Consider the following 24897-nt stretch of genomic DNA (forward strand, 5'->3'; position numbering starts at 1 on the left):
TAATCTGTTTATATCTGTCCTGTGTCTTCTTCACCACATACTTTCCCTACCCATCTTTATGTCATTTGCAAATTTGGTTAAAATACCTTTGCTCTGTTCAACCAAGTCATTGATATGAATTGTAAAAAAATTGAGATGCCACAGAGCCCTGTCTACTCATCACATCATGACAATTTGATAAAGACATATTTAGATAGACATTTATGCACACTTTCTGCCAGCCAATCTTCTATCCACACCAATACATTACCCTCACAAAGAGCTTTTATTGTTACAATTACCTTTGGTGTGGCATCCTATCAAATGTCTTCTGGAAATCCAAGTATAATAGGTCTACTGCGGGCTCCCTTTTACCTATTGTGCATGCAATTACTTCAAAGACTTTCAATCAGTTGATTAAACAAGATTTCCCTTTTCAAAACCATGCTGACTCTTCCCAATTACCTCCAGTTTTTCGAAGTGTTTCATAATTAATGAAACACCTTCCCCATGATAGACATCAAGCTTATTGTTTTCTGCCTGCCTCCCTTCTTAAATAGAAGGGTTATATTTATATTCCAGTCTAATGGAGACTTTCCTGAATCTACAAAACTTTGGAAAATGAATACCAATGCATTTACTACCCCTCAAGCTCCACCTGTTTGCTTAGTACCACTTCCCACATGATTGTAATTTCACCACATTGCACTCTTCCTTCCACCTCCTGATTTTAAATCATTACTGGAATGCTTTTGTACAGTCTATAGTGAAAACAGAAGCAAAATATTTAATACAACCTGCCATTTCTTTGTCATCTACTTTAAATTCTCACTCTCCAGAGGTCAACTGCTCATTTTAGTAATGCTCTTTCTTTTTAAATACCTGTACAAACTTTTCCAATTTGTTTGGACAAACCTAACTAGCTTTATCTCATACTCTAATTTCTTCCTTCTGATTAAATTTTTACCATTTGCTGCATGTTATATTCATATCAATCATCTGACCTGGCACATTCATACAGTTATATGCTTTTTCAAGGTTGATGCTTTCCCTAACTCTTTAACCATGGAGGCTGGGTCTCCTCTTTGGAAATTTTATAGTAGGAATATACTTATTCTGAAATGTTCCCATCTCTCAATCTATCCCTTAGTTTTATGGGCCAGTTCACTTCAGCTGGCTCAGTTTCCATTCCAACATAGGTGCACTTATTCAGGTTGAAAGTCCCCTCTTCAAATGTTGTAAAATTCAACCACGTAGTCATTACTATCTGGCAGTGCCTTAGTTCTGAGGTCATTATCAATTTTGTAACACTACACAATACCAAATCTAATATGATCTGCTCTCTGGTTAGTTCCAGAACATGCTGCTCAAAGAAACTCTTACAAAAGAATTCTATGAACTCATCCAGTCTTCTACTTCCAATCTGATTTTTCCAGTTTCTACAAAGTCACCCATAATTATTGTCATTCCCGTATTGAAAGCAACCAATATTTCTTCTTGTATACTTTGTTCCACAGTGCGGTTACTATTCAGGGGTCTGTAGACGGTTCCCACTAATGATGACTTACTCTTACTATTTATCATCATCACCCAAACCAATTCTACATCCTGATCTCCTGATGGTCATCGCTAACTATCAAGCAAATGTCAACATTGACTAACAGTGCTACACTTTCACCTATTGCCCTTGAATCTAGTATACCTCAAAACTCAGGACCCAATCCTTGCCACCCTGAAGCTGTCCCTCCATACTGACTATCAGATTGTATTTATTTATTTCAACTTGTGCTGTATAATGAGAGTTGTTTAGATTTGTCTTTCTATCTTTATAACATTCTCTGTCTCCTCCTGCCATTCTATAACCATTCTATAACCTTAGCACTATTTTCCTCTCTCACCTCTCTTCAATAGACCATATTATCTGAGCCTTTATCCCACTATCTAATGTAAAACCTTCACTATGTACCTAGTTATGTACTTCGCAAGAACTGTCTCAAAGGTACAACTCCACTTTCACCAGTATTGGTCCAAGTAGCCCAAAAATCAAAACGCACTTCTCCCACCCTAGTTTATGAGCAAAGCATTCATCACTCTAATTTTATGCATACGTCATTTTGCATGCATCTCAGGTAATAATCTGTAAACTTTGAGATTCTGTTTTATGATTTAGTACTGAGCTCCTCATTCTCTTTGCAGAACCTCTTTCCTAATTCTATGAAACTTAAGAGTTCAGAAAAGATTTACAAGGATGTTGCCAGAGTTGGAGAGTTTGTGCTATAGGGAGAGGCTGAATAGGCTGGGGCTATTTTCCCTACAGCATTGGAAACTGAGGGGTGACATTATATAAGTTTATGAAATCATGAGGGGCATGGCTAGGATGAACAGCCAAGGTCTTTTCGCTAAGGTAGGGGAATCCAGAACTTGACAGCATAGTTTTAAGGTAAGAGGGTAAAGATTTAAAAGGCAACATTTTCTTGCAAAGAGTGGTGTGTGTATGGAACGAGCTGCCACAGTAAGCGGAAGAAGCTGGTACAATTACAATATTTAAAAGGCGTCTGGACAGATACATGAAGAGGAAGGGTTTAAGAGGGAAATGGACCAAATGCTGGCAAATGGGACTAGCTTTATTAAGGATATCCGGTTGGCATGGATGGGTTGGACTTGAGGATCCGTTTCCATGCTGTACATCTCTGATGCCATCTTTGGTACCTACATGGATCAGGTCCATTGGAACTTCAATTGTTACAGTAACTTCATTCCCCAAATACAAAATACCAGTAAATCAAGAACATTAAACAAAATTACTGTTTGGACAGAAGGGAAGATTGAAAGTGAGAGAGGAAAGGGAAAAAGAGTTTCTTTTGATCAGTTTGAACTGCTGAACACTGAGCCCATAAATGAAAATACTGAAGTCAGAGGATACAAAAAAACAGAAATATAGACTTTATGGTGGGTAGTACATAGTGTGATCTGATGTAGAAATTGTATCTTACAAATGTGACACATACAATTGCCATACGCTTAGGAAAACATTTTAAAATCAAATACATGTTTGAAGGCCAGGGATCTTGAAATTGTTCTGCATGATAAATCCATGTGCATTTCAAAAAGTTAACTGGGTAAGAGTCATGTCCACTTCTCAATGAAACAGTTCCAATGGAATTCCTTAGAGCACAGTTGATGAGGTTCCTCTGGCAAAAAAGTTCACGTTTTTGTCTTGTATTTTGTACTGGAAGATTTTGGTTATATTCCTTTCAGACTTTACAGGTGAAGGGGAACGGCAGGTCATCATAAGCTGCAAATGAGATTCACAAAAAGGGACTTCGTATTTGGCAGTAAGAAATCAAGATGCAATGCTTATTTTCAAAATATTCTAATGTGCAAAATTGCTGGTGCATACGAATTAAGTAAAATAGACCATTTAGCTTCTCAAAACTGCTGTCATTTAATAACAATGGGGGAAGCCTCATCCTAGTGATATTGTCACTTGATAAGCAATCAAGAGAGTCAGCTAATATTCTGGGAACCAAGGTTCAATTCCTACCACAGCAGAAATTGAATTCAATTTAAAAAAAATCTCAAAGTCATTAAACCATTGTCATTTCTTCTTTTAAAAAACCCCATTTGGTTCAAAAATGTTTGCTAGTGAAGGAGAACTGTTCTCCTCACTTGGTCTGGACTATTGTGACTGCAGACTCACAGCACTGTGGTTGACTCAACTACTCTTTGAAATTGCCAAACAAGCCAATTATCTGTTCAAAAATATCAAAAAAGGGAATGAAATCAAACAACTAGCATCAACTAAGGCACCAAAAGTGACAACAGGAAACAGTCCCACTGTCCATGCAAAATCATTCTAACATCTGGGGATAAGTGCCAAACTTGACGCTGTAATGTCCTACGAAACCATAGGCATAGAAATCTCCTAATTAATATGTTCCTCTCCTCCTCCTCTTACCACCCACCTCTCACATCCATTAGTTGATTGATCAATGCTCCTCTGGGTGGAGAATGTACACTGTGGGCTTTTTGTTGACTATTACCTTGGAAAAGCAAGTACAGTGTATCCACAGGTTCCTCTTGATCCACATTGCTTGTTACTTTCTCAAAAAGATCTCTAATAAATTAGTCAACCTTGATTTTCCCTTTCACAAGACCATGTTGACTCTGACTGACTGCACTGAGATTTTCTAAGCGTCCCATTATATTCGTCTTAAAACAAGATCCCATCAATTTTTGCATGATAAACGCTAAGCTATCTGGCCCATGGTTTCCTGCTTTATCTTCCCCCATATTCTGAATAGAAGGGGAACACTTGCTTTTTTAAATCTAATGGGATGTTTCCACAACCCAAGAAATTTTAGAAAATTAAAACAAATGCACCTACAACTTCATCAGCTGTTTCTTCTAGGATTCTAGAATGAGATCGTTTAAAACCTGGGGGCTTATCTGTTCTTAGGTCCAGTAATTTTTTCAGTACTGTTTCTCAGATGAATTTAATTGTTTTAACTTCTTGATTCACAATTATTTCTGGGATGCTATTTCTTTCTTCTATAGCAACGGCAGATGCAAAATGTCTGTTCAAATCATGTCAATTTTTTCTTTTCCATGATTAGTTCTCCAGACTCCCTTGAGAAGACCAACTTTGCTTCACCTCATGCTTTTTAAATACCTGTATAAACTCTGTTTTTATATTGCTGGCCAGCTTTCTTTTATTTATCCCTCTTTGTTCTTTGCTGCTGTTGATATTCTGTCCAATCTTCTCACTCCACTCATCTTTGTGGAATTGTACACTTTCTTTCAATTGATACTTACGTTTAACTTCCTTAGTTGATCACAAGTGATGATTCCTTCCCTTCTCTCTGGAATGTACCCTTCGAGTATTCTGAAATCTCTGCCTGCCACTGCATCTATCTACTGCCTAGCCCATAACATACCTTCCTAATTCATAAACTTAAATGCAATTATGAGGTAAAGAAACAGTATTCAAGGGTCCATTTAGACTGAATAGAAGCTTTAGTGCAAAGTATTGACACTGGGTTTGATAGTATACACATTATAAAGCCAGTGTGACATACTTAGTTTCCAAACTGCTCAAAACATCTTAATGGATTTTCTAGATATTTAATATATTAACTGGATTGAACTGTAGGTTAAAAGTTACCCTCAATTTCATTCTTTTCTATATAACTGGAGACAGCCCCTTGCATTTCCAGATACACACTCTACTGAGCTCACTTCCAAATATTTTAAATAGGGATCAGCCTGTCAATCATGGAAATTGCAGCTTTGGTCTCAGCTGCACTTTAAGGTCTAGCTGACAATTATGGATATCAACAGGCATCAGAACCCCTCTCCAAATTGCCATTCTTTCTACACAAATTGGACCTGTAATTGAATTTGTTGGTCATTGATCTTCATTGTTCACTATATGCCACCAGCATACATTGGATTGTGAAAAGAACAACCTTTTTTAAAAAAACATTTACACATCAGAGGAAAATACAGCTCCCTAGTTGCTGTCCTCATCTTAGCAATGGCCAAGATCTGAACACGGTTAGAAATCACAAGCAAGACTCCAAAAGCCTGCGTCTTCAAATAAATCTGTTGGACTATAACCTGGTGTCGTGTGATTTTTGATCTTGTCCACCACTGGCACCTCCACATCAAGATCTGAACAGATCAGAGAACCAGAGCCTGCTGTATGGACCACAGTATGCATTTCACAGGTGACTCCTCAGAAGGAATCAGATTGCATGCAGACTCATGCAATGAAGTGGCTCAGTTTAATCACAAAATAATTAGGAGCTTACGTTCCTTTCTTGCTAAAGTTATGTTTAACTTGGAGCTGCCCCTCTAATAATTATTTGATCATTACTGAAACCAATATTTTAGTAGCAATTAGTCATACCTGACCGTGGATATCCTTGCAGTAGCCAGTAGTCAATCCTTCTACCTGCAATATTAGGTGGCACTGGTGACTCAGGGATTTGACAACAAAATTATTTTCTTCATCTTCCAAATTCTCTGTGTTATGCACCAACATCACCACATTTCCCTGCAATACAAATAGAGTTTGAACAACTGCATTAGTTAAGGGTATAAAATAAAACCACTTGCAATTATGTTAAAATATTAAGATCACCCAAAGGCACTTCTCACAGGCATGTAATAAGATACTGAGCCAAAGAGGGAGAGATTTAGGACAGGTGACTAAATGATTGGTCATGAAGGAAGGCTTTAAAGTAGCATCTTGAAAGGAAAATGGAGGGATGAAGAGGCTTATGGAGAGAATTAGAGCTTAGTGACTACACATTAAATACATAGCTGCCAATGTTGGAGCAGCATAGGTTGGGAAAACGAAAACAAGTCAAAGTTGGACGAACAGAACAACAGGGATGGAGGGGTTACAGAGTTGACAGAAAATAAAAAAGGCTGTATTTATACTTTCATGACCAGACAGCTCAATGCATTTTACAATCAAATTAACTATTTTAAAGCATAGTCACTGTTGTAACATAGAAAATGTGGCAGTCAATACACACAGAACTAACTCCTGTAAGCAGCAATGTAATAATGATCCAGTAATTTGCTGTTGTGACATTGATTGATGGATAAATATTTGCCAAGATTTCAGGATTAACTTCTCTATTCATCTTAGAAATATTGCATGTGCTGTAAATTTGGACCTTGGTTTAATGTGTCATTCAAAAGAAGTGCAGCTCTCCTTCAGCATTACAGTCTTGATTTTATTTTTCCCAAGACGGGGCTAAAACAATGGAAGGATCGGAACAGGTGATATTATTAAACAAAAGGAAAGCTTTATTTGGACCAGTAGCTAAAATGTTGGTCATGAGCACAGGACTGATTTGCAGACAGGATCTCGACCAAGTTAGTATACAGGATCAAAACTTTATTCTCAATTTCTCCACTGAAGATAATGCACACTAGATAACCAAACTCACAGACGCCAGTATCTTGCCAAATTCACACAACATAAAATAAGGCAACAAATATGGCAATTTGATTAAACAATCCTATCTTCACTCAGTAGTCACACATTCACTTTTTAGTGTGATGTTAATTTTACTATACCACCTCACTGCAGATTAGTGAACTCAAGATAGAATGGGAATCAAACTAGAAACATTCTCTTATTATACTGTACCTGTTTGCGAGAGCTCCTCAGTTATTAATGAAGGATAATGAAGGAGTATACCATCTAGCCTGTTCTGATCTGTTCTGTCATTCATGTTTGATCTGCACATCAACTCCATTTTCTCGCTTTTGCTCCATATCAATCAATACCGATCAAGGACTTGATAATTTTAAGAACCCCATGTACCATAAACCTGCTTCCAGATTGGCTTAGCTCTAATTTTTAAGGTCATGTGCTTTGTTCTTGATTACCCAGCAGAGAAAATATTTGTGTTCTTATTCCTAATCAAAATACATTTTAACATTTTAAACGTCTCATTTAGGGCATCTCTCAATCTTCTATACTGAAGCAATGCAAGCAAACTACATGCAACCAATCTCATAATTTAGTGACTTTAGGTCCAGTGTAATTCTGGTGAATCTATGCTGCAACCACTCTGAAGTCTATATATTCTTTCTCAAGTGCAGTACCTAAACTGAAAGCAGTACTCCAAATGAGGTCCAATTAAGATGCCTTACAACTGGGGGACAACTTCAACCATTCTCGTATTCCAGCCTCCTTGAAGGAATATATTTTGGTCGATTACTTTAATTAACTGCATCAAAAAATAACTGATAATTCTTGCACTTTGAAATGCTTACGTTATTTAGATGTGTATTAACTTGGTTCATATTTTAAAATATTCTTAGTTTCATTTGATAATTTAAAATTGCATATCTGTATTGTGTAGACATCAACCACAAGATAATCAAAATACTGGATATCAATGACGATTTTGTTACAACAGAGGTCAGAGGAGTTTGTCCCTCTCCAGTCCCATTGACTGACTGGTCACAACTTACATTGAAATGATTTACCAAGTTACCAATGTGGTCAATTGCATATTTTCTCTATATTAGATTCAGAATAAAAAAGACTCATCAATCGGATCTTTTTCTAAAATTAAAACAAGATTGCTTTTCCTTTTCTTGGTTTATAATAAATCAAAGTTGGTTAGCAAATGCATTTTGCAATGTGAAACTATAAATATTTCCAAATATTCTCTCTAAGCAAGCCAATACACACACCAAAGAGAAAAATAAATGTCTCTGCAGAGATTTACTTCAGAAAAAAATACTGTGGCCAATAATTGTTGGTGCTCAAGGATAAAAGGCTAAACCATGACTGTTCATAATGATTATGGTGTTGTGACATGCAGCAACATCACAGAACACAAATAGATGTCTCTGGATCCTTTGCAGACATAGATTAGTCAGGAACTGTCAAGAACATTCCTTATGGAAGCCTTTCAGGATTAACAGATGGATCAGAATTTCAGTTCTCACACTGAACTCAAAGATTACTGGAAAGGCAGAGGCTGAGCTGGGGAGCTTATTTCTATCAGCAGACTAGGACCCAATTGAAATCTAAACAATCTCCATACAATAATCATTTCCAGACATATATTGTCATAAATGGATCCAAGCAATTAGCTAAAGCCATTAATTTTTCAGAACTGTATTTTTTTTCTTTAAAAACGCCCACTATCCTTTTCATGACTGTTTAAAAAAATCCAAATTCACAAATGCAAATGCACAACTGTCCACAATCATTTAATATGAACCCTTAAAAACAAAATCATGATTAAGCATCTTCATAATGATTTGCTTTTTCTTCAACCGGATTCAATTTTAAACATCAGATTTTAAAAACTTTTCAAAAGCATTGCAACAATACATCTAAAACTCATTGTTTTCAACTAGAAGTAAACCACTAGTCTTTCTAACTAACCCTTCAGTTTACAAGATCAAACAAATTCATTTCGCGACTCAACCCATATATTATCATTTGGTACAGTAAAACTGGAGTATTGCTGAAAGGTACATTTTATCAAGTTGTTGCCATGGATAATGCACAAGTTACTCATGACTTACAGTTAACTGCTAAGCTTTATTCAAATTTTAAACCAGGTACATTGACTGGTCAATGTAATGCCATGAGATACAAATCAGCAAATGGCATCTTCTTTGTAGACTTGAAACAGGCAGTGTGTGTATGTGTGCTTCCTGTCTGCAAAGAACAGGACTCTACATATTAATATATCTAGTTAGCAGCATGCATGAGTGTGCCACACTGCAAGGCCAACAACGAACTGCATGACAGCATAATTCAGCAATTATATTCCAATTGCAGAATCACTTCAAATATTGGATGCTGTGTTGAGAGTTTTAAGCACAGCTCAGTTAGGTACAGTCAGTCAGTATCTTCTGTTCGGAGGAAGGGTCACCGGACCAGAAACGTTAACTGTTTTTTCCTTCACGGATGCTGCCAGACCTGCTGAGCTTTTCCAGCAACTTTGTTTTTGTTCCTGATTTACAGCATCCGCAGTTCTTTCGGTTTTTATTCAGTATCTTCTGTGTTGTGAAAAACTGATGAGTTTTTGTTTCAAACGTTTCACCTGTTATTCAAATCTTAGCAGACACATTGGAAAAATCTACGAACTTCAGGACCGAAACAGACAGCTTTCGGCTTGTTCTTGTGTGTGAGAGATATACAGCGAAAAATAATCTGGTTAAGTAGTTGTTATCATGCAATATGAGTTCAATGTGCCCGATTTCAGCATCAAGCTTGAAAGGTCAACAAATGGCTCAGGCCTTATACACAAGGACACCGATAAGGTGATAATGAGTCGAGTTGTAGATATTCCAATGTTTACTGAACAATGAAGATAGGTTTGAGGTAGACACTAGCATAAAATTCATGCTGGCTAATTTCTTAGAAAGGGCATCGAGGGAAGGGTTTTCCTTTGCTCCATTTCAAAGGTGAATTTGTGCACAGGATGAAAGTCATTTAGATATAAGAAATGCTGACATGCAGCTGCAAATTCAAAGCAGCAAACATATCTCCATATCAGAAAAATTGCAAGGTTTGATGTTAGGAGGGTAGACTCCAAAAAGGCAGAGAAATGATGGATACAGAGCACATGCAGGCAAATGGGATTAGTTTTCAATAGCATCATGGTCAACAGACATGGTAGGCCAAAGGGCCTGTTCCTGCGCTATACTGTTCTATGTTTGGTGATATTCCATTGAAGACATTTCTCATGGAACCCAACAAAGACACTCGCAAGAGCTGGGCCGAGTGGGAATCCCTTGGTTACATTATCTATTTGGGCATGCATGATGTCATTAAAACTGAACTCAATTATGTAAGTTGCTGAGTTCATAAGTTGGAGGAATATGGGTCTACATCACCGTGATTCAGTGATGCAGTGGCTTCCTAAAGTGGTACATCAGTGAATGGGCTAGCAATGTCAAATGTACACATGACCATTGCATTGTTATTGATACTCAAGTGCTGTATCATCTTTGCAAACCAGGAGGAATTATTCACTGCATAAGTGGAAAACTTGCTGAAAACTGGGTGCATCAATTCGCCAAACTATTTGGCCAAATCACAATGTGCAGAATTAATAATGGAGATAAGACAGGGTGCAAATGGACACTATGTTTTTGTATTTTGGGAAGCTCATGTACACTTTGAGTGAGACATGAAGATAAACCTGATCCTGTATACCTCCACCAGCACATTGCTCTTGTGCAAGTCCAGGAACTTGTAGACAGAAAGAGCATGTATACACACTGTGCCTGTTTCAACTCAACAAAGTAGGTCATTGCCATTCTCTGGTTCATGGCTGTTGTCACTACCCTGAGAAATCAGAGTCAACCAGCCTGACTTAAAGCTTAAAGAAACCTTGGCAGTTAAATACTAGTCATCATTAACCAGTGCATCTCCCATACTTCCACTAATCAGAATCCATTTGCCAAGTACTACTACTACTACTACAACAACTCTTCTTTCAGTGTAAACTTTTTCATTTCCTTAATTTGCTAATTTTCAAAAATTCTGATGAGTGCAAGACAAAGTGCTACAACAAATTGTGTCTTTCTTCAGCAATACTGATATACCTCAAATACAGACAGCACATTACCCAGTTACTTCTAAAAAACATTTTTCATTTCAATATCGTCATAGTTGTCTCTTCTACATAGCCATATTATACTGATTTGGCTCAACATTCCAGAGTTTCATCCCCATCCTTTGAATTAACCATGAAATTTAAGAAATTGAAATAATGAAACAAACATTTGTAGGGCTACATGGAAAGGGCATGCACTAAGATACTAGTTAGATTCTTAACCCCCCCGCCCAACCCCCACTCCTCAAAAGAGTTTACATAGACAGATGGGAAAAATGGTCTCCTTTCAAGCTCTGCAATCCTACATGCTATTCTGGTGTTCTATAAATGCACATAGGCATACTATTACAAAAACAATGTGTGCAAACAAAAAAAATACAAATACAGAAACAGATGGTTTTTGGTACCAATTTCAAGCAGTCCAAAAATCCCACTTTGAAAAGATGCTAAGTACTATTATGATTTCCCTGATTTCCCACTGTTTGAGAGCAAGAATGTTAAAACAGAGCAGAGCTCCCAGGATGACACCCAGATCCCAACAGCAAATACATACAATTAAGACAAATGTAATTTTAGAAATAGTTCTTATTTAACCAACTCTCTAATATTTGAAGTCCAGAGGGAGTTCTCAAAAGAATATTATTTGTGTTCATTGATGACCATTATGAGACTTGGACAAGGGTAGGGTTTAGCAGGGATTAGATGGCGGAAAAAAGCTTACCATAAATTTTGAGCATACTGTAGCTCTGCAGTAATGCATGAAATTCAAAATATTTCCAGTGTTCACTCCCAGGCTGAGCAAGACACTGAGGTCATCTATTATCAGTACTGGAAATTTCCAAGTACTTTCGCTGGTACCTGATAGTGAGAGACGAACAAATTCATAGAGGCTCTGAAGACTCGCATCAGGTGTGCTGCAAGATAAAATATTCAATTAAACGGCAATCTGAAACTTCATCCTGCAATCAATGGTGGATTTTTAATTATTTGATCAACATTTATTCCTCAACCAAACATGATAAATAACTTATCTGGCAACAGCATTACAGAGGCAATGGCCTAGTGGTATTCTCACTAGACCATTAATTCGGCAACTTAGATAATTCTCTGGGGACCCAGGTTCAAATCCTAGAATTTGAATTCAATAAGTACCTGGAATTAAGAGTCTTATGATGAAGAGTAAACCATTATCAATTGTCAGGAAACCCAATCTGGTTCATTAATGTCCCTTAGGGAAGGAAATCTGCCATCATTACCTGGTCCAGCCTTTAAATGATTCCAGATCCACAGAAATATGGTGAGGCACAGCAAGGCACTTAGTTGTAACAAGTTTCAAAAGACAAATGGAACCAGATAAACTGCCTGCCATTGAAATCAACAACAGCAAAATAAGATAGCCTCTTAATCCTGCGAAGTCCTGCATACTAACCTCTGAGGGCTAGTATCAAAATTGAACTTTCAAACTAGTCAAGTACAGCCATACTCAGAAACACATCTTACAATGTCCCAGAAACCATCAGCATCTCCAGGTATGTTCTGTCCCACTGGCAGGACAGGTCCAACATACGTGACAGAACAGTGGTATACAGTCAAGAGGGAGTTGCCCTGAGAGTCCTCAGCATTGAATCAGGACACCACGAAGGCTCACGGCATCAGGTCAAACACGGGCATGGAAACCTCTTGCCGATTACTGCATACTGTCCTCACTTGGCTGATAGCTCTGTGCCATGTTGAACAGTGGGGAGGAAGCAGCAAGGTGCACAATGTACTGCGGGTGGGAGATTTCATTTTCCACCAAGACTGGCTTGACAGCAGCACTACTGATTGAACTGGTTGAGTCCTAAAGGACGTAGCTGCTAGACTGCATAAATGGCATGTGGTGAGGGAACCAACAAGAGGGAAATATACATTTGACATTATCTTCAACAATCTGCCTGCCGCAGATACACGTCCGTGACAGAATCAGTAAGAGCAACCATTGCACAACCTTTGTGGAGACAAAGGCCCACCTTCACATTGACCGTGCCACACAATACGATGCAAGGTATTATCACCATGTTATATGGAACAGACTTTGAACAGACCTAGCAACAAGACTGTTCATCCATGAGGCACTGTGAACCATCAACAGCAGCAGAACTGTACTCTAGCACAATTTGCATGGCTGGCATATCCACCACTCTACTATTACCATCAAGCCTGGAGCTCAACTGCAAATTAATGAAGACTGCAGGAGGGCATGTTAGGAGCAGCATCAGGTATTTACAAAAATAATGTGTCAAACTTATGAAAGTAGTAAACTACTTATGTGCCAAACAGGATAACAGGTAGAGCTAAGTGTCCAACAACCAGCAGATCAGATCTGAGCTCTGCAACCTGCCACGTCCAGTTCTGAATGATTGTGGACAACCAAACAACTCAATGGAGGGACTCCACAAATATCCCTATCTTTAACAATGGAAAAGTCTAGCAAAAGATACAGCTGAAGCATTCACAAAAACCTTCAGGGAGATGTGCTGAGTGGATGATCCATCTTTATCTCCTCCAGTAGTCCCCAGCACCACATATGCCAGTCTTCAGCCAATTCACTTCACTCCACCAAGATATTAAGAAAGAGTTGAAGGCAATAGATACTGCCAAGGTTATAGGCCTTGACAATATTCCAGCAATAGCACTGAAGACTTGTGCTCCAGAATTTGCTACACTCATAGCCAAGCTCTTCCAGTACAGCTACAACACTAACCTCCCAACAATGAGAGAAATTGGGATTAAATATGTCCTGTACAGAAAAAGCAGGACAAATCTAGCCCAGCAAATTACTGAAGCCATCAGTAAGCATCAGTCTACTCTCAATCATCAGGAAAATGACAAAAGGTGTCAAGCAGCACCTGCTCAGCAATAATCTACTCAATTTTGCCCAGTTTGCGTCCGCAAGGGCCAGTCAGCCCCTGACCTCATTACAGCTTTAGTTCAAATATGGACAAAAAGGGCTGAATTCCAGAGGTGAAGCAACAGTGATTGCCCTTTACATGAAGGCCACATTTGACCAAGTGTGACATCAAGGAGCCCTGGCAAAACTGAAATCAATGTGAATCAGGATGAAGTACGCTCTTGTTAGTTGGAGTCATATCTGGCACACAGGAAAATGGTTGTGGTTATTTGAGATCAGTCATCTCAACTCCAGGACATCGCTGCAGAAGTAGGGATGTTCACTGATGACTGCACTATGTTCAGCACCATTCACAACTCCACAGATACTGAAGCAGTCCATATCCAAATACAGTGAGACCTGGTCAATGTTCAGGTTTGGGCTGAAAAGTGACAGGTAACATTTGTGCCAAACAAATGCCAAGTAATATCACTTCCAATAAAAGACAATCTAGGCACCCCCACTTGACATTCAATGATATTACTATCACTGAATCCACCAGTAAGAACATCCCTGGGATTGACAACCAGAAACCGACTAGACTCGCTATATAAATGCAGTCCAACTCGCTCATACCGAACAAGTTTCCCAAACTAAACTAATCCAACTTGACTGCATTTGGCCCATATCACCCTAAACCTTACCTATCCATGTCTTTTAAATGTTCTAACTGTATCTTTATGGACCACTTCCTCAAGTAGTTCATTCCAAATACAAACCACACTCTGAAAAAGTTGCCCCTCGGTCCCTTTTAAATCCTTCTCCTCTCACCTTAAAATTATGGTTCCTAGTTTTGAACTCTCCCACCCTAGTTGTACTTTTGTATCTAACTTGCTTGAATCATTTACCATTAGACCCAGATCCCCCTGCACCACAGTTTAAATAGTCTGTTTCTCAATTCTCCCAAGAGGATAAGTTCACATTTACCCTCATTTCCAACCAACGAACAGTGATCATACTTCAAAAATAGATAACTGGCTGTAAAATGTTGTGAAATATCAAAAGAGTTGACCATAAATGCAATTTTTTTTTTTATTTTATGAAGTAGCAAAACAGATTATAAAAAACAAATGTATTTCTACTGCCTTGTAAGTATTCTTCATACCATTGTGCTACAGCAGATACATTTTAACTATTATGTCAGTCTCTAACTCATGTCTATAAGCCTCACGCTTTCAAGGGCACTGACTACGTAGTCAGTAGGGCAAGGCTGTGGCACAGACTTGAACATTGACCGCTGCTCTCCACGGCAATGTTTCAAAAAAAAATAACAGTTTTCGCACAGCTGCTAAATCAAGGCCAATTATGCTGTCACAGATAAAGAGACAAGCATTCAGTTGCAAGTTTATCTATCATGGAGCTGTGAACATGAATGAGGTGAGGAAAAAGTAGAGTGGAAAAGGGAAAGAAGTGAATTCTAACTTATCCCTTATCTCCTGAGGTAAAAGTCCACAATTAGTAGATATCATTGGGGAACTCACTAACTAAACTAGCCAATGCATACATTAACTTTGAGAAGTGTTTCCACAGCACAACTCAATCTCATCATTCCTTGTCATCGTAGAGTTTTAATTTTAGAAGCTACATGGATTGGTCCACAGATCAGTAATGATGCATTTCCACCCCACACCCTGTGATGAACATCTTAGCCTGTGAATCATCCTGCAAACTCAGAAAATTCAGCTAAGATTCAGTGGATAAGATTTTTCTTTTCTCTCTCCAGCACTGTACAGGCTTGTTTAAAAGTGTTTCAGCTGAAAGTTTGGAGATGACTTTAAAAGGATATTTCAATATCTAATATTTATTTATGGTAATCAGAAGTATTTCAGGACAGCCTAAACTGTCACATGCTAGGTTTTCTTATGGCTGTCCAAAAGTTTGCAATATATTATCTTTTTATTTTACAATGTTGTTGTGCTGTATGTACATATACAAGTAGGTGAGGTCCTTCTCATTCTTTGAAAGAAATTTCACCTTTGCAAAATAAAAAAAAGGCTATTACTATCAACTGAATGGGGAAAGGATAGGTTAGGTTGGTTGGGGTCACATGGCTTCAATTTACTTCAAGACTATAGTTCTTTGACCATATGGAGCAGTGTTTCCTTGGCATCAGTGCACTGACATCTTGCATTTCACCTTAATTGCTGCTAAATGGTGCTGCTTATTACTGGAAAGAATGTTGTTTTCTTTATCTCCCAACTTGCACTTTCCCAAAGAGGTGTGCACCTAACTGGAAATTCTTCAAGTTGCACAGCAAAACTGTGTCATGAAACTGAGTTACCAGATCTTGCCTCGATGTAAACTGGAGTTTGATCCATGACAAACATAGGAGATCTAAAAATTAGGTTTTACTCCATATGGAATGTTTTTTGAGTTTGCCTTAGAGTTTGCTTCTGGGCCTTATGCAACTTCAGAAAACAGGGTGTCATAGCTATCAGTTACTGGAAAGATGAATGAAATTGAATATTAATTTTAAAACCAGGAACCTGCCATTAGCAGACACAGAAGATGAAGGGAAACTTCACAACTTTTAAGTAGTACATGGACGAACATGTGAACTGTAATAACATTCAAGTCAATGGGCCAAGTGCTGCAAAGTGGGATTATTGTACATGGGTTGGCATAGACTCAACGGGCTAAAAGGCCTCTTCTGAGCTATGACTCTGACCTTCCATAATTCTGAAGCAGAACCACAGACTTTCGACTGAACTTTGCTTTTGATTTATTCAAGTAGCATCACCCTCTCTTTGCCAATTCAGCTATTTATCAAGCAATCGCTGTTGGGACAAAGCCAATACACTTACACCAAATGATTAGATACCATTACCTACAGGTTTCAGTGGGAATCACAAAAAGTAGCTGCCCAGCAAATCAACACTCAATACTGTTAGACTTAGAGCAGCCAAAACATTGGATTTCCATTCACCAGAATAAACAAATTAATGCATCTCTGAATTACAATTCCAATGCTAGAAACTGAAGTCAATGATCAGACAGCTTCTTTCGATTATCTATACAACACTGCACAAGTCTGTTGAAACGCTATCTATCCTCATCCCGTACAACAGTATCTAGCTGCAGTCTGAATATTTTGCCTCCATTGCTCAATGAAAAAACTCCTACCATCTAAATATATATTTTAAATTTACAAATCATTAATATAGCTATTCTCTGGGTACAATAACACCATTACATTGTCACTGACGTAGTGGTGCAGAGGCTGGAATGTCTAATTCAGGCATACGGAGAGTTTAAATCCCATCATACCAGCATGAATATTTAAATTCAGTGACAAAATAAAGTACAAAGAGCTGATATTTAGAAAAGGTAAAGTCACCACAGTGCCAGAGGACCTATGGCTGCTCTCTGAGATGGTCGGCTGGTGGTCAGCATAAAGTTTAACATAAAGGTCAGCACGCCTCAGGTGAGGGGTGAGGTTACAAAGGCAGAACCTTCATGGTAACCTCGTTTGATACCTGTAGGCAATTAAAACTGCTAAAACAAGACACTGAACAGGGCCTTCATGACATGTTTCAATTCAACAGTAGTGCACAACAGCTCTCAGTCAGCTACTAGGCTTTGGTCGAGGCATGCCTGGAGTAGCCACCCCCTAGAGGACGGTGCCTCATTTAGCATGACACGTGCCCAACCCCACTTCATACCACATCATGACTGACCCAACCATTGGAGCCAATTTATGGCCCAAAGTTAGGAATCTGACTTGCTATCTTTCCTTCTCCACAATGTTCTAACAGAGCCCTGGATAGAAATTCCACAGACTGCACTGGTTCAAGACTTCCAAAGTGCAATAAGTGCTCACGTCTTTTTATTCATTCACAGGATGATAGCATCGCTGGCTAGGCAGTATTTAATGCCCATCCCTAATTGGCCAGAAGATAGTTAAGAGTAAACCATATTTCTGTGGATCTGGAGTCACACATAGGCCAAACCAGGTAGGGAAGGCAGTTAGCTTCCCTAAAGGACATCAGTGAACCAGATGGATTTTTCTGACAATCAACATTGGATTCATGGTCGTCACTAGACTCTTAATTCCATTTTTTTTTAAATTGAATCCTGCTGTAGCGGGATTTGAACCATCTCCCCAGATCATTAACTGGGTTAACAGTCCAGCAATAATACCACAAGGTCATTACCTCCCCCTGTTATGCACTCCCATATCATGTAAATGAATAAAATAGATTTCTATTTAACTTCAACAGTTGTCAGGTCATGAGAATTATTAGCATTTATTTAAAGGAAATGGCCCCTTGATAAGGTGATCAAGAGTTACAGGATGAAGGCAGCAGAATGGGATTGAGAAACATATCAGCCATTATCGAATGGCCTAATTGTGCTCCCATATCTTATGATCTCACTAAGAGACCTGATTGACAGTCAGCCAGCCAGCCATTTAAGTCTGTATATACTCTGAGCATGAACATTTTTTTAAATTCACTGTTCAAGTGAGAACACTGCTATCAAGGCTGACACTTCAGGTGGCACAATGGCAAGCACTGCTGCCTCAGTGCCAGGGACCCAGGTTAGATTCCACCCATGGGTGACAGTGTGAAGTTTGCACGTTCTCCTTGTGTTTGTGTGGGTTTCCTCTGGTTGCTCCAGTTTCCTCCCACAGTCCAAAGATGTGGGGGTTAGGTGGACTGGCCAAGCTAAATTACCCATAAAGTCCTGGGATGTTCAGGCTAGGTGGATGGGCCATGGGAAATACAAGAATAGGATGGTTCTGGGTGGGACACTCTTCATAGGGTTGGTGTGGACTTGATGGGCCAAATGGCCTGGTTCCACATTGTAGGGATTCTATGATTTCCTGTTTCTCTTTTGTTGTTTTCCAAGAGATGAAATGGCTTTGCTGCAATTGTTGTGTAAGGTGCAATTTAGAGGGTATTTAAAGTCAACAAAGTTGGTAAGTGATTTCAGTTAGTTTAGATGAAATTGGATAAAGGAGGAGAAGTTTCCCTTTACGAAGATAATTATTCACCAGATACATTGAAGGTTTGCTGGAAATCAAAAAAAAAAATACCCCCTGCAATGCATTTCCAATTTGTTAGAAATGGAAGCTAGAAGAAAGGGAGTAGCAGTCCAGTTTCGATAGCACCCTGAAACAGAACATAGGTTGCCTCATTTAGAACATTACTCAGGCCCCTTACAGGCACCTGAAGGTATCTACCTTAGAAACTGGAAAGGGGATAGTGTTGGTGGCCTACTGTTCTGTTCATCAGCAAGTATGGCATCAAGGGAAGACCGGAGCCCTTCCAGAAACACCAGTTGCCCTTTTTGTCTGGCTGCAGGTAGGTGAACACCCTGTAACACAAGATACAATTAATTATGGAAAATTCGAGAAAGACAACATTGGGCACAGTTCAACCAGAGTATCTTCAGTGCCCCGAGTCCACACTCCTGCAACAAAATATTGTGGACACTTAGAATGAAATATCCCAAGCTATTTTACAGAAACTTGATACTTTACGTGGAAAAACAAAATGTGACCCCAAGTTGTATAAACAATTGTTAGGTCAGATGACCAAAAGCTTGGTCCAAGGTAGGCTTTACACAGTGTCTCAAGGGCGAAGAGGTGGAGTGGATTAGAGAGAAAATTCCACAGCTTAGAATAAGAAGATGCATCAACTACTAGTGAAGCGATTAGTGCTCAAAAGGCCAGAATTTCATAAGCACCAATATCTTGGAAGGTTTAGATTATCAGAGGAATTTGATCAACTGACCTTAGCGACAGAATTCCATAAGCTTCTTGCACGTTATTGAAATGTGAAGTCAAAGAATTCCAAACAAGTGTTGATAGTCTGTTGTGATTTATATCTACTTTTAATATAATTTATTTCAGAGTTTAGAGTTTGGATTTTGAAACAGTGGCATGTCTGTTATGATCCGAGTATGAGGGTAGTTAATGATTAATTTGACAGTATTTCTGCAATCATTTTGTGTAAACCAGTATGAAAGAGGGAGTCCTGGAATGATCATGGGAAAATATTTACCCGAGGAGAGTTTTACAAGCAGACAAAGTAAACATTGAGGAGCATTGGCTTGTTTTTAGTTTAGAAGGATTGGGAACTTTCTCTTTGCTTAGGGAAAAACACAGTTTGGAAAGGTTTTGCATTCAACTCATTGACAACTTGGTTAAAGTTAGATGTATAAGAAGGAAGCTATTTCAGGGAATGGTATACGACAGACTAAGTATTTTAGTTTGGAAGTTCCAGACCAGATTGTTTAGTTCAAACCTTGAAGGGGCTATTCAAAGCTGAGAAAATCTTAGCACACAGTTGAGAGAGCATACTTCAGAAGAAGCTATCAAACTTGAGGGCAGGAATTGAAAGGAGCAGTTAAGTCAAACCCATAGGTGTGATAGAGAAGGGAATTAATTTACCCCGAGTATTTGGGTACTGTAAAGTGATTATGTTGGAATAAATGGAACTGTATTTTTACAGTATTCTAAATTGTGTTATGAGTAAACACCTTGATTTATTTTATTTTGTTTTTATTTGTTTTGCAAACTAAATTTCTATTTGATTGTTAAACTCAAATCTGCAGCACAGTATGCTAGTGTTTCAATGAAACAGCACTTCATTAACTAAAAACAAAACAAAACAAAACAGCTGGGGCTATAATAATGTCAATAGTGACTCATCATGGAAGGGTTACAGATGACCGAAGCAACCATAGTTCAGAATCAATGAAGTGAATCTTTTTAGCCACAAGGTATTGCTAAATTGATAGGAGGGAACTTAGAACACCAATGTATAATGTTGGAAATTTACAGAACCAGAAATGACTCAGTCACAATTTAAAAAAAAAAATACACTACCCTCATACAGCAAGCCCAGCTATTTCCATACTTACTAGCTTTTGGGCAACAAGACTGTAATGATTAAAAGACTGGACCAGGCCAAGAAAGCACACCTTACAACCTCCTGTGGAAAAAAATAAATATTAGACTAGATACTTCCGAACAAGCTATATACATAACTCAAACTGGTTTTTATTTTGTAATTTCAAAAGTGCTCTCTCAGGAACTGTTCACGCTACATATCATCCTCAGTTTTTGACTGGATTCCAATAATTCCACTGAAAGACATAGCCTGAATAAAATTACGCTGTACCAGCCAGAATGCCAATTGGTCATACTTTAGATATAAAAGTTACACAAAATACCTGCATACTCCTGTTAAAGCACACGGAACTGGAAGAATATAGCTGCCACAAATGTATAGTGGGCTCCATCAAGACAAAATCACAAAAGATCTTTTGAAATTCAGTAAACAGTTTGATAGTTAAACAGCCTAAGCTAATGGCTGGTACAGTTAAAAGGTTAACTACATTAACTATATAAAAAAAAGGATAGACCTGTATTTCAGATTGAGTTAACCCAATATCTACTTTCGAAGCACGATGCAACAATTTATGATAGTTGCCATTAGTGAGCTTTGAAATATATAATAGTCTGGCTGTGATCCATGATTGTGTGCAGACATTTCAGGAGGGTAAGCAGAGCACTAACAGGATGAAATAGGGAGGAAATAGGGAGGAAGCCAGGACTGCTAAACTGAACAAGACCACCAAGAGCCAAAACCTGCAGAGTGCTGAAAGAAAGGGACAAAAGGAGATGTTGTCACTCATTCCGAGGAGTTCTGCTTACTCCATCTCTCAAAACAACCTCTAACAACTAGGGCTCAGAAGTCGTCACAACTGCTAAATCTGATTCAAAATTTTCACCTCCCTCACTTCAGAAAGGGAAGCATCAAGCAAGACTGGTCTTCAATGATAGCATAAACTAATCACATTTTTATATTGAATTTTTATTCTTCCTTACTTTAGATCTTTGTTCTTGTATTTTAGCAAACAACTTCTTCACTTTTTAAACTTAATTATTGCTGAAAGTTATTTGTGTAATAAACTAACAATTTACTTACATTGAAATACTAACTCACATTGCTGGTTATTTTTTACTTGAGATACTTGGAAATTTAAAGGGGGTATCATGTCACAAAGACACACAAGAGATCAATTTGTTTTAAAATTTATACTTATTTAATTTTGAAATGAATTTTGCTTGATTCAAATGGCTGCTACAGGTGACCTGATTTCCAAGTTGCCAACAGCTATAGAAAAACATCTAGCAGTAATTACAAGAACAAAGATAAATAGATCATCCCTAGTATAATTTCTCATCTAGTAAAATAGAAATTGCAAGACAACAGATATGCCATCTCAAAGAATGAACTGATAATGAAGGGAGAATCATCAAATCTCAACATACATGCAGAGATGCTGAGATATCCTCATCCACACCCTAAACTGGACAATGGATTCTCCACCACAGGGATAGAAACAAAATGAAGTCAATTCATCTTGGAACCACGCCACACGACCAATACTCCTCTGGTCTCAAGGTTTAGTTGTAAATTCTGGACTGCCTTTGCCTCAGTCTGCTTTTTACCATCGAAATGAGTTAAATCCATAAGAACATAACAAAACCGCCAGACTCCAGGCCACTAAGCCAACCTCAGGCCCAAGTAACAAACACAATGCTGGAGAAACTCAGAAGGTCTGTCAGCATCTGTGGAGAAAAAGCAAGAAACAGAGTTAAGGTTTAGAGCCTGGAAGGACTCTTCTTCAGGAATGCAGATATTCTGAGTTGTTATTCTGTTTGAGTTTTAAAGCATCTACATGATGTCACTTTTATTCAAGTCCAAATAAGGCTTCTTAAAACCTAGTTCTAAAAGAAACCTTAGGAGATTGTAAGAACTGCCAGAGTCAGAGATGCTGGAGTCAGAGATAACACAGTGTGGAGCTGGAGGAGCACAGCAGGCCAAGCAGCATCAGAAGAGCAGGAAACTCTGAAGAAGGTTACCAACCGGAAATGACAATTTTCCTACTCCTCTGATGCTGCCTGGCCTGCCGTGCTCCTCCAGCTCCACACTGTTATCTCTAAAAGAAGCCTTGCTTTGATTGAAAAAGTGGACTAAGCCTCAATACATCTACGTTATACTGCTGCATTTTCAACGTTAGAAGAAATTCTGGAACTCCTGCCTTGGCTAACATAACTGAATTGGAGTTCCAACAAAAGTGAAGCGTCACTAAACACCAGCTTTCTGAACTATAACATTCATAATAATATCCATATTTTTGGCTTTTGTTATCTTTTCCTTTTTTCTTCCTTGTATGCTTGTGTCTGGGTGTTGCAGCAGTAATCCCCCAACATGAACAAGCAATAAATCCAATTTAACCCTAAAGAGAATTTGTTGCGAGGAATGTTAAAAATTGGACTTCAGTATGCTTGAGGAAAACGTATGCTGCTTGGTTTAAGAGATAAAATAGAATTTAGTCTGGAAAAAACTTAAGGTGATATATTTTAGGAGAAGAAATAAGGCAAAGGTTACACCATAAATGGTAGAACCTAGGAACTACAGAGGATCAGGGACACTTTGGTGTCTATGTCTACAGATCCTTGAAAGTAACAGGACAAGTGGATAAGATGACATATGGGTTACCTGCTTTTCTTAGTTGAGGCACTGAATTCAAGAGCAAAAAGGCTATGATAGAGCTGCTGAAGAAATTAGGTAGGCAATAGCTGGAATAATATGTGCAGTTCCGAGCACCACACTTCGAAAAAAGTGTGATTGCTCTAGAAAGGGTGCACAGGAGATTGACCAGACAGTTGCCTGGGCTAAATACTAAACAAAAAAAAAAAAAAAAAAAAAAAAAAATTGCAAATGCTGGAAATCAAATAAAAACAGAAATTGCTGGAAAAACTCAGCAGGTCTGACAGCATCTGTGGACAGAAAGCAGAGTTAATGTTTCAGATTCAGTTCTGAAGGGTTACTGGACCCGAAACGTTAACTCTGCTTTCTCGCCACAGATGCTGTCAGACCTGCTGAGTTTTTCCAGCAATTTCTATTTTTGTTGTCTGGGCTGGTGTGTTTTAGCTATGAAGAGAGAATGAGATGGGCTGGGATTGTTTTACTTAGACCATAGGAAGCTGAGGGGGATTCCAACTGAAGTCTACAAAATGATGAGGAGTCAATAACTAGGAGGTTTACAGGAGATTTAAGGAAGTATTTTTATCACAGAGAGTGTGGTGGGTATCTAGAACTCACTGCCTGTAAGGGTGGCAAAGGAATGAACCATCACGTTTAGGAAGAATTTGATCATCACTTGAAGTGCCATAGCATACATGACTACAGGCTAAATGCTGGAATGTGGACTAGAGTAGATTGGTGATTGATGACCAGTATTCACACGATGGGCTTCTTTCCATGACGTACAACTCTCTCACTAATAACTGTTTTCAATCATAGGTTAAATAAAGGTTTAACTTACTCAACAATTTGCATGCATCTTCTCTGCAATGCAAAAACCAAATTACATGTGCCAATCTCATTCAACAAGCCAAATTTATACATAATATTCCTGGGCATAAAGTGCATGAACTCCAAATGGTTCTTTTATAAGGAATTGAAGTGAAGGGTTAAAGAAGAATTTAAATGACCAGAGAATACTGTGTGTATGAGATACTTACAAGAATGTTTATGGACCACAAAATCCGATACCCTTCCACAGCCCAGTTTGTCAAATATCTAATCTCACACGTGTAGGACATTAATGCCAAACACTGTGAAAGTTGAATCTTTGTTGAAGACAACAGTATGACCTGAAAACAAGTTGTGCAATGCACTCATGACTGCAGGTTAAGGTGCAGCACTACAATACACACCAACTCAACACTAGCTCCCTAAAAATGCGATGCCACTTACCCTTAAGATAAAAAGAAAGGAAGTGATGTATAAGGAAACTTCCATCCGTCTGCTTGTCACAAAGGAGCACGGCTTTTCCCTGTTTTGA

The 24897-nt window shown here is 38.4% G+C and overlaps 1 protein-coding gene across 1 annotated transcript; it reads right to left on the reverse strand.

Annotated features, from left to right (window-relative positions):
- Positions 1-2899: 2899 nt before the first annotated feature.
- elp6 (elongator acetyltransferase complex subunit 6) lies at positions 2900-24897 on the reverse strand (the record flags this gene model as incomplete). The annotated part of the gene is made up of 6 exons (XM_048596168.1): positions 2900-3274; positions 5891-6037; positions 11818-12010; positions 19211-19344; positions 20896-20966; positions 24810-24897. Coding segments are annotated over 6 exons (762 nt in total), but the record flags the coding sequence as incomplete, so codon positions are not given.

Source organism: Rhincodon typus, chromosome 4 (assembly GCF_021869965.1).
Source record: "Rhincodon typus isolate 14 chromosome 4, sRhiTyp1.1, whole genome shotgun sequence".
NCBI lineage: Eukaryota > Metazoa > Chordata > Chondrichthyes > Orectolobiformes > Rhincodontidae > Rhincodon > Rhincodon typus.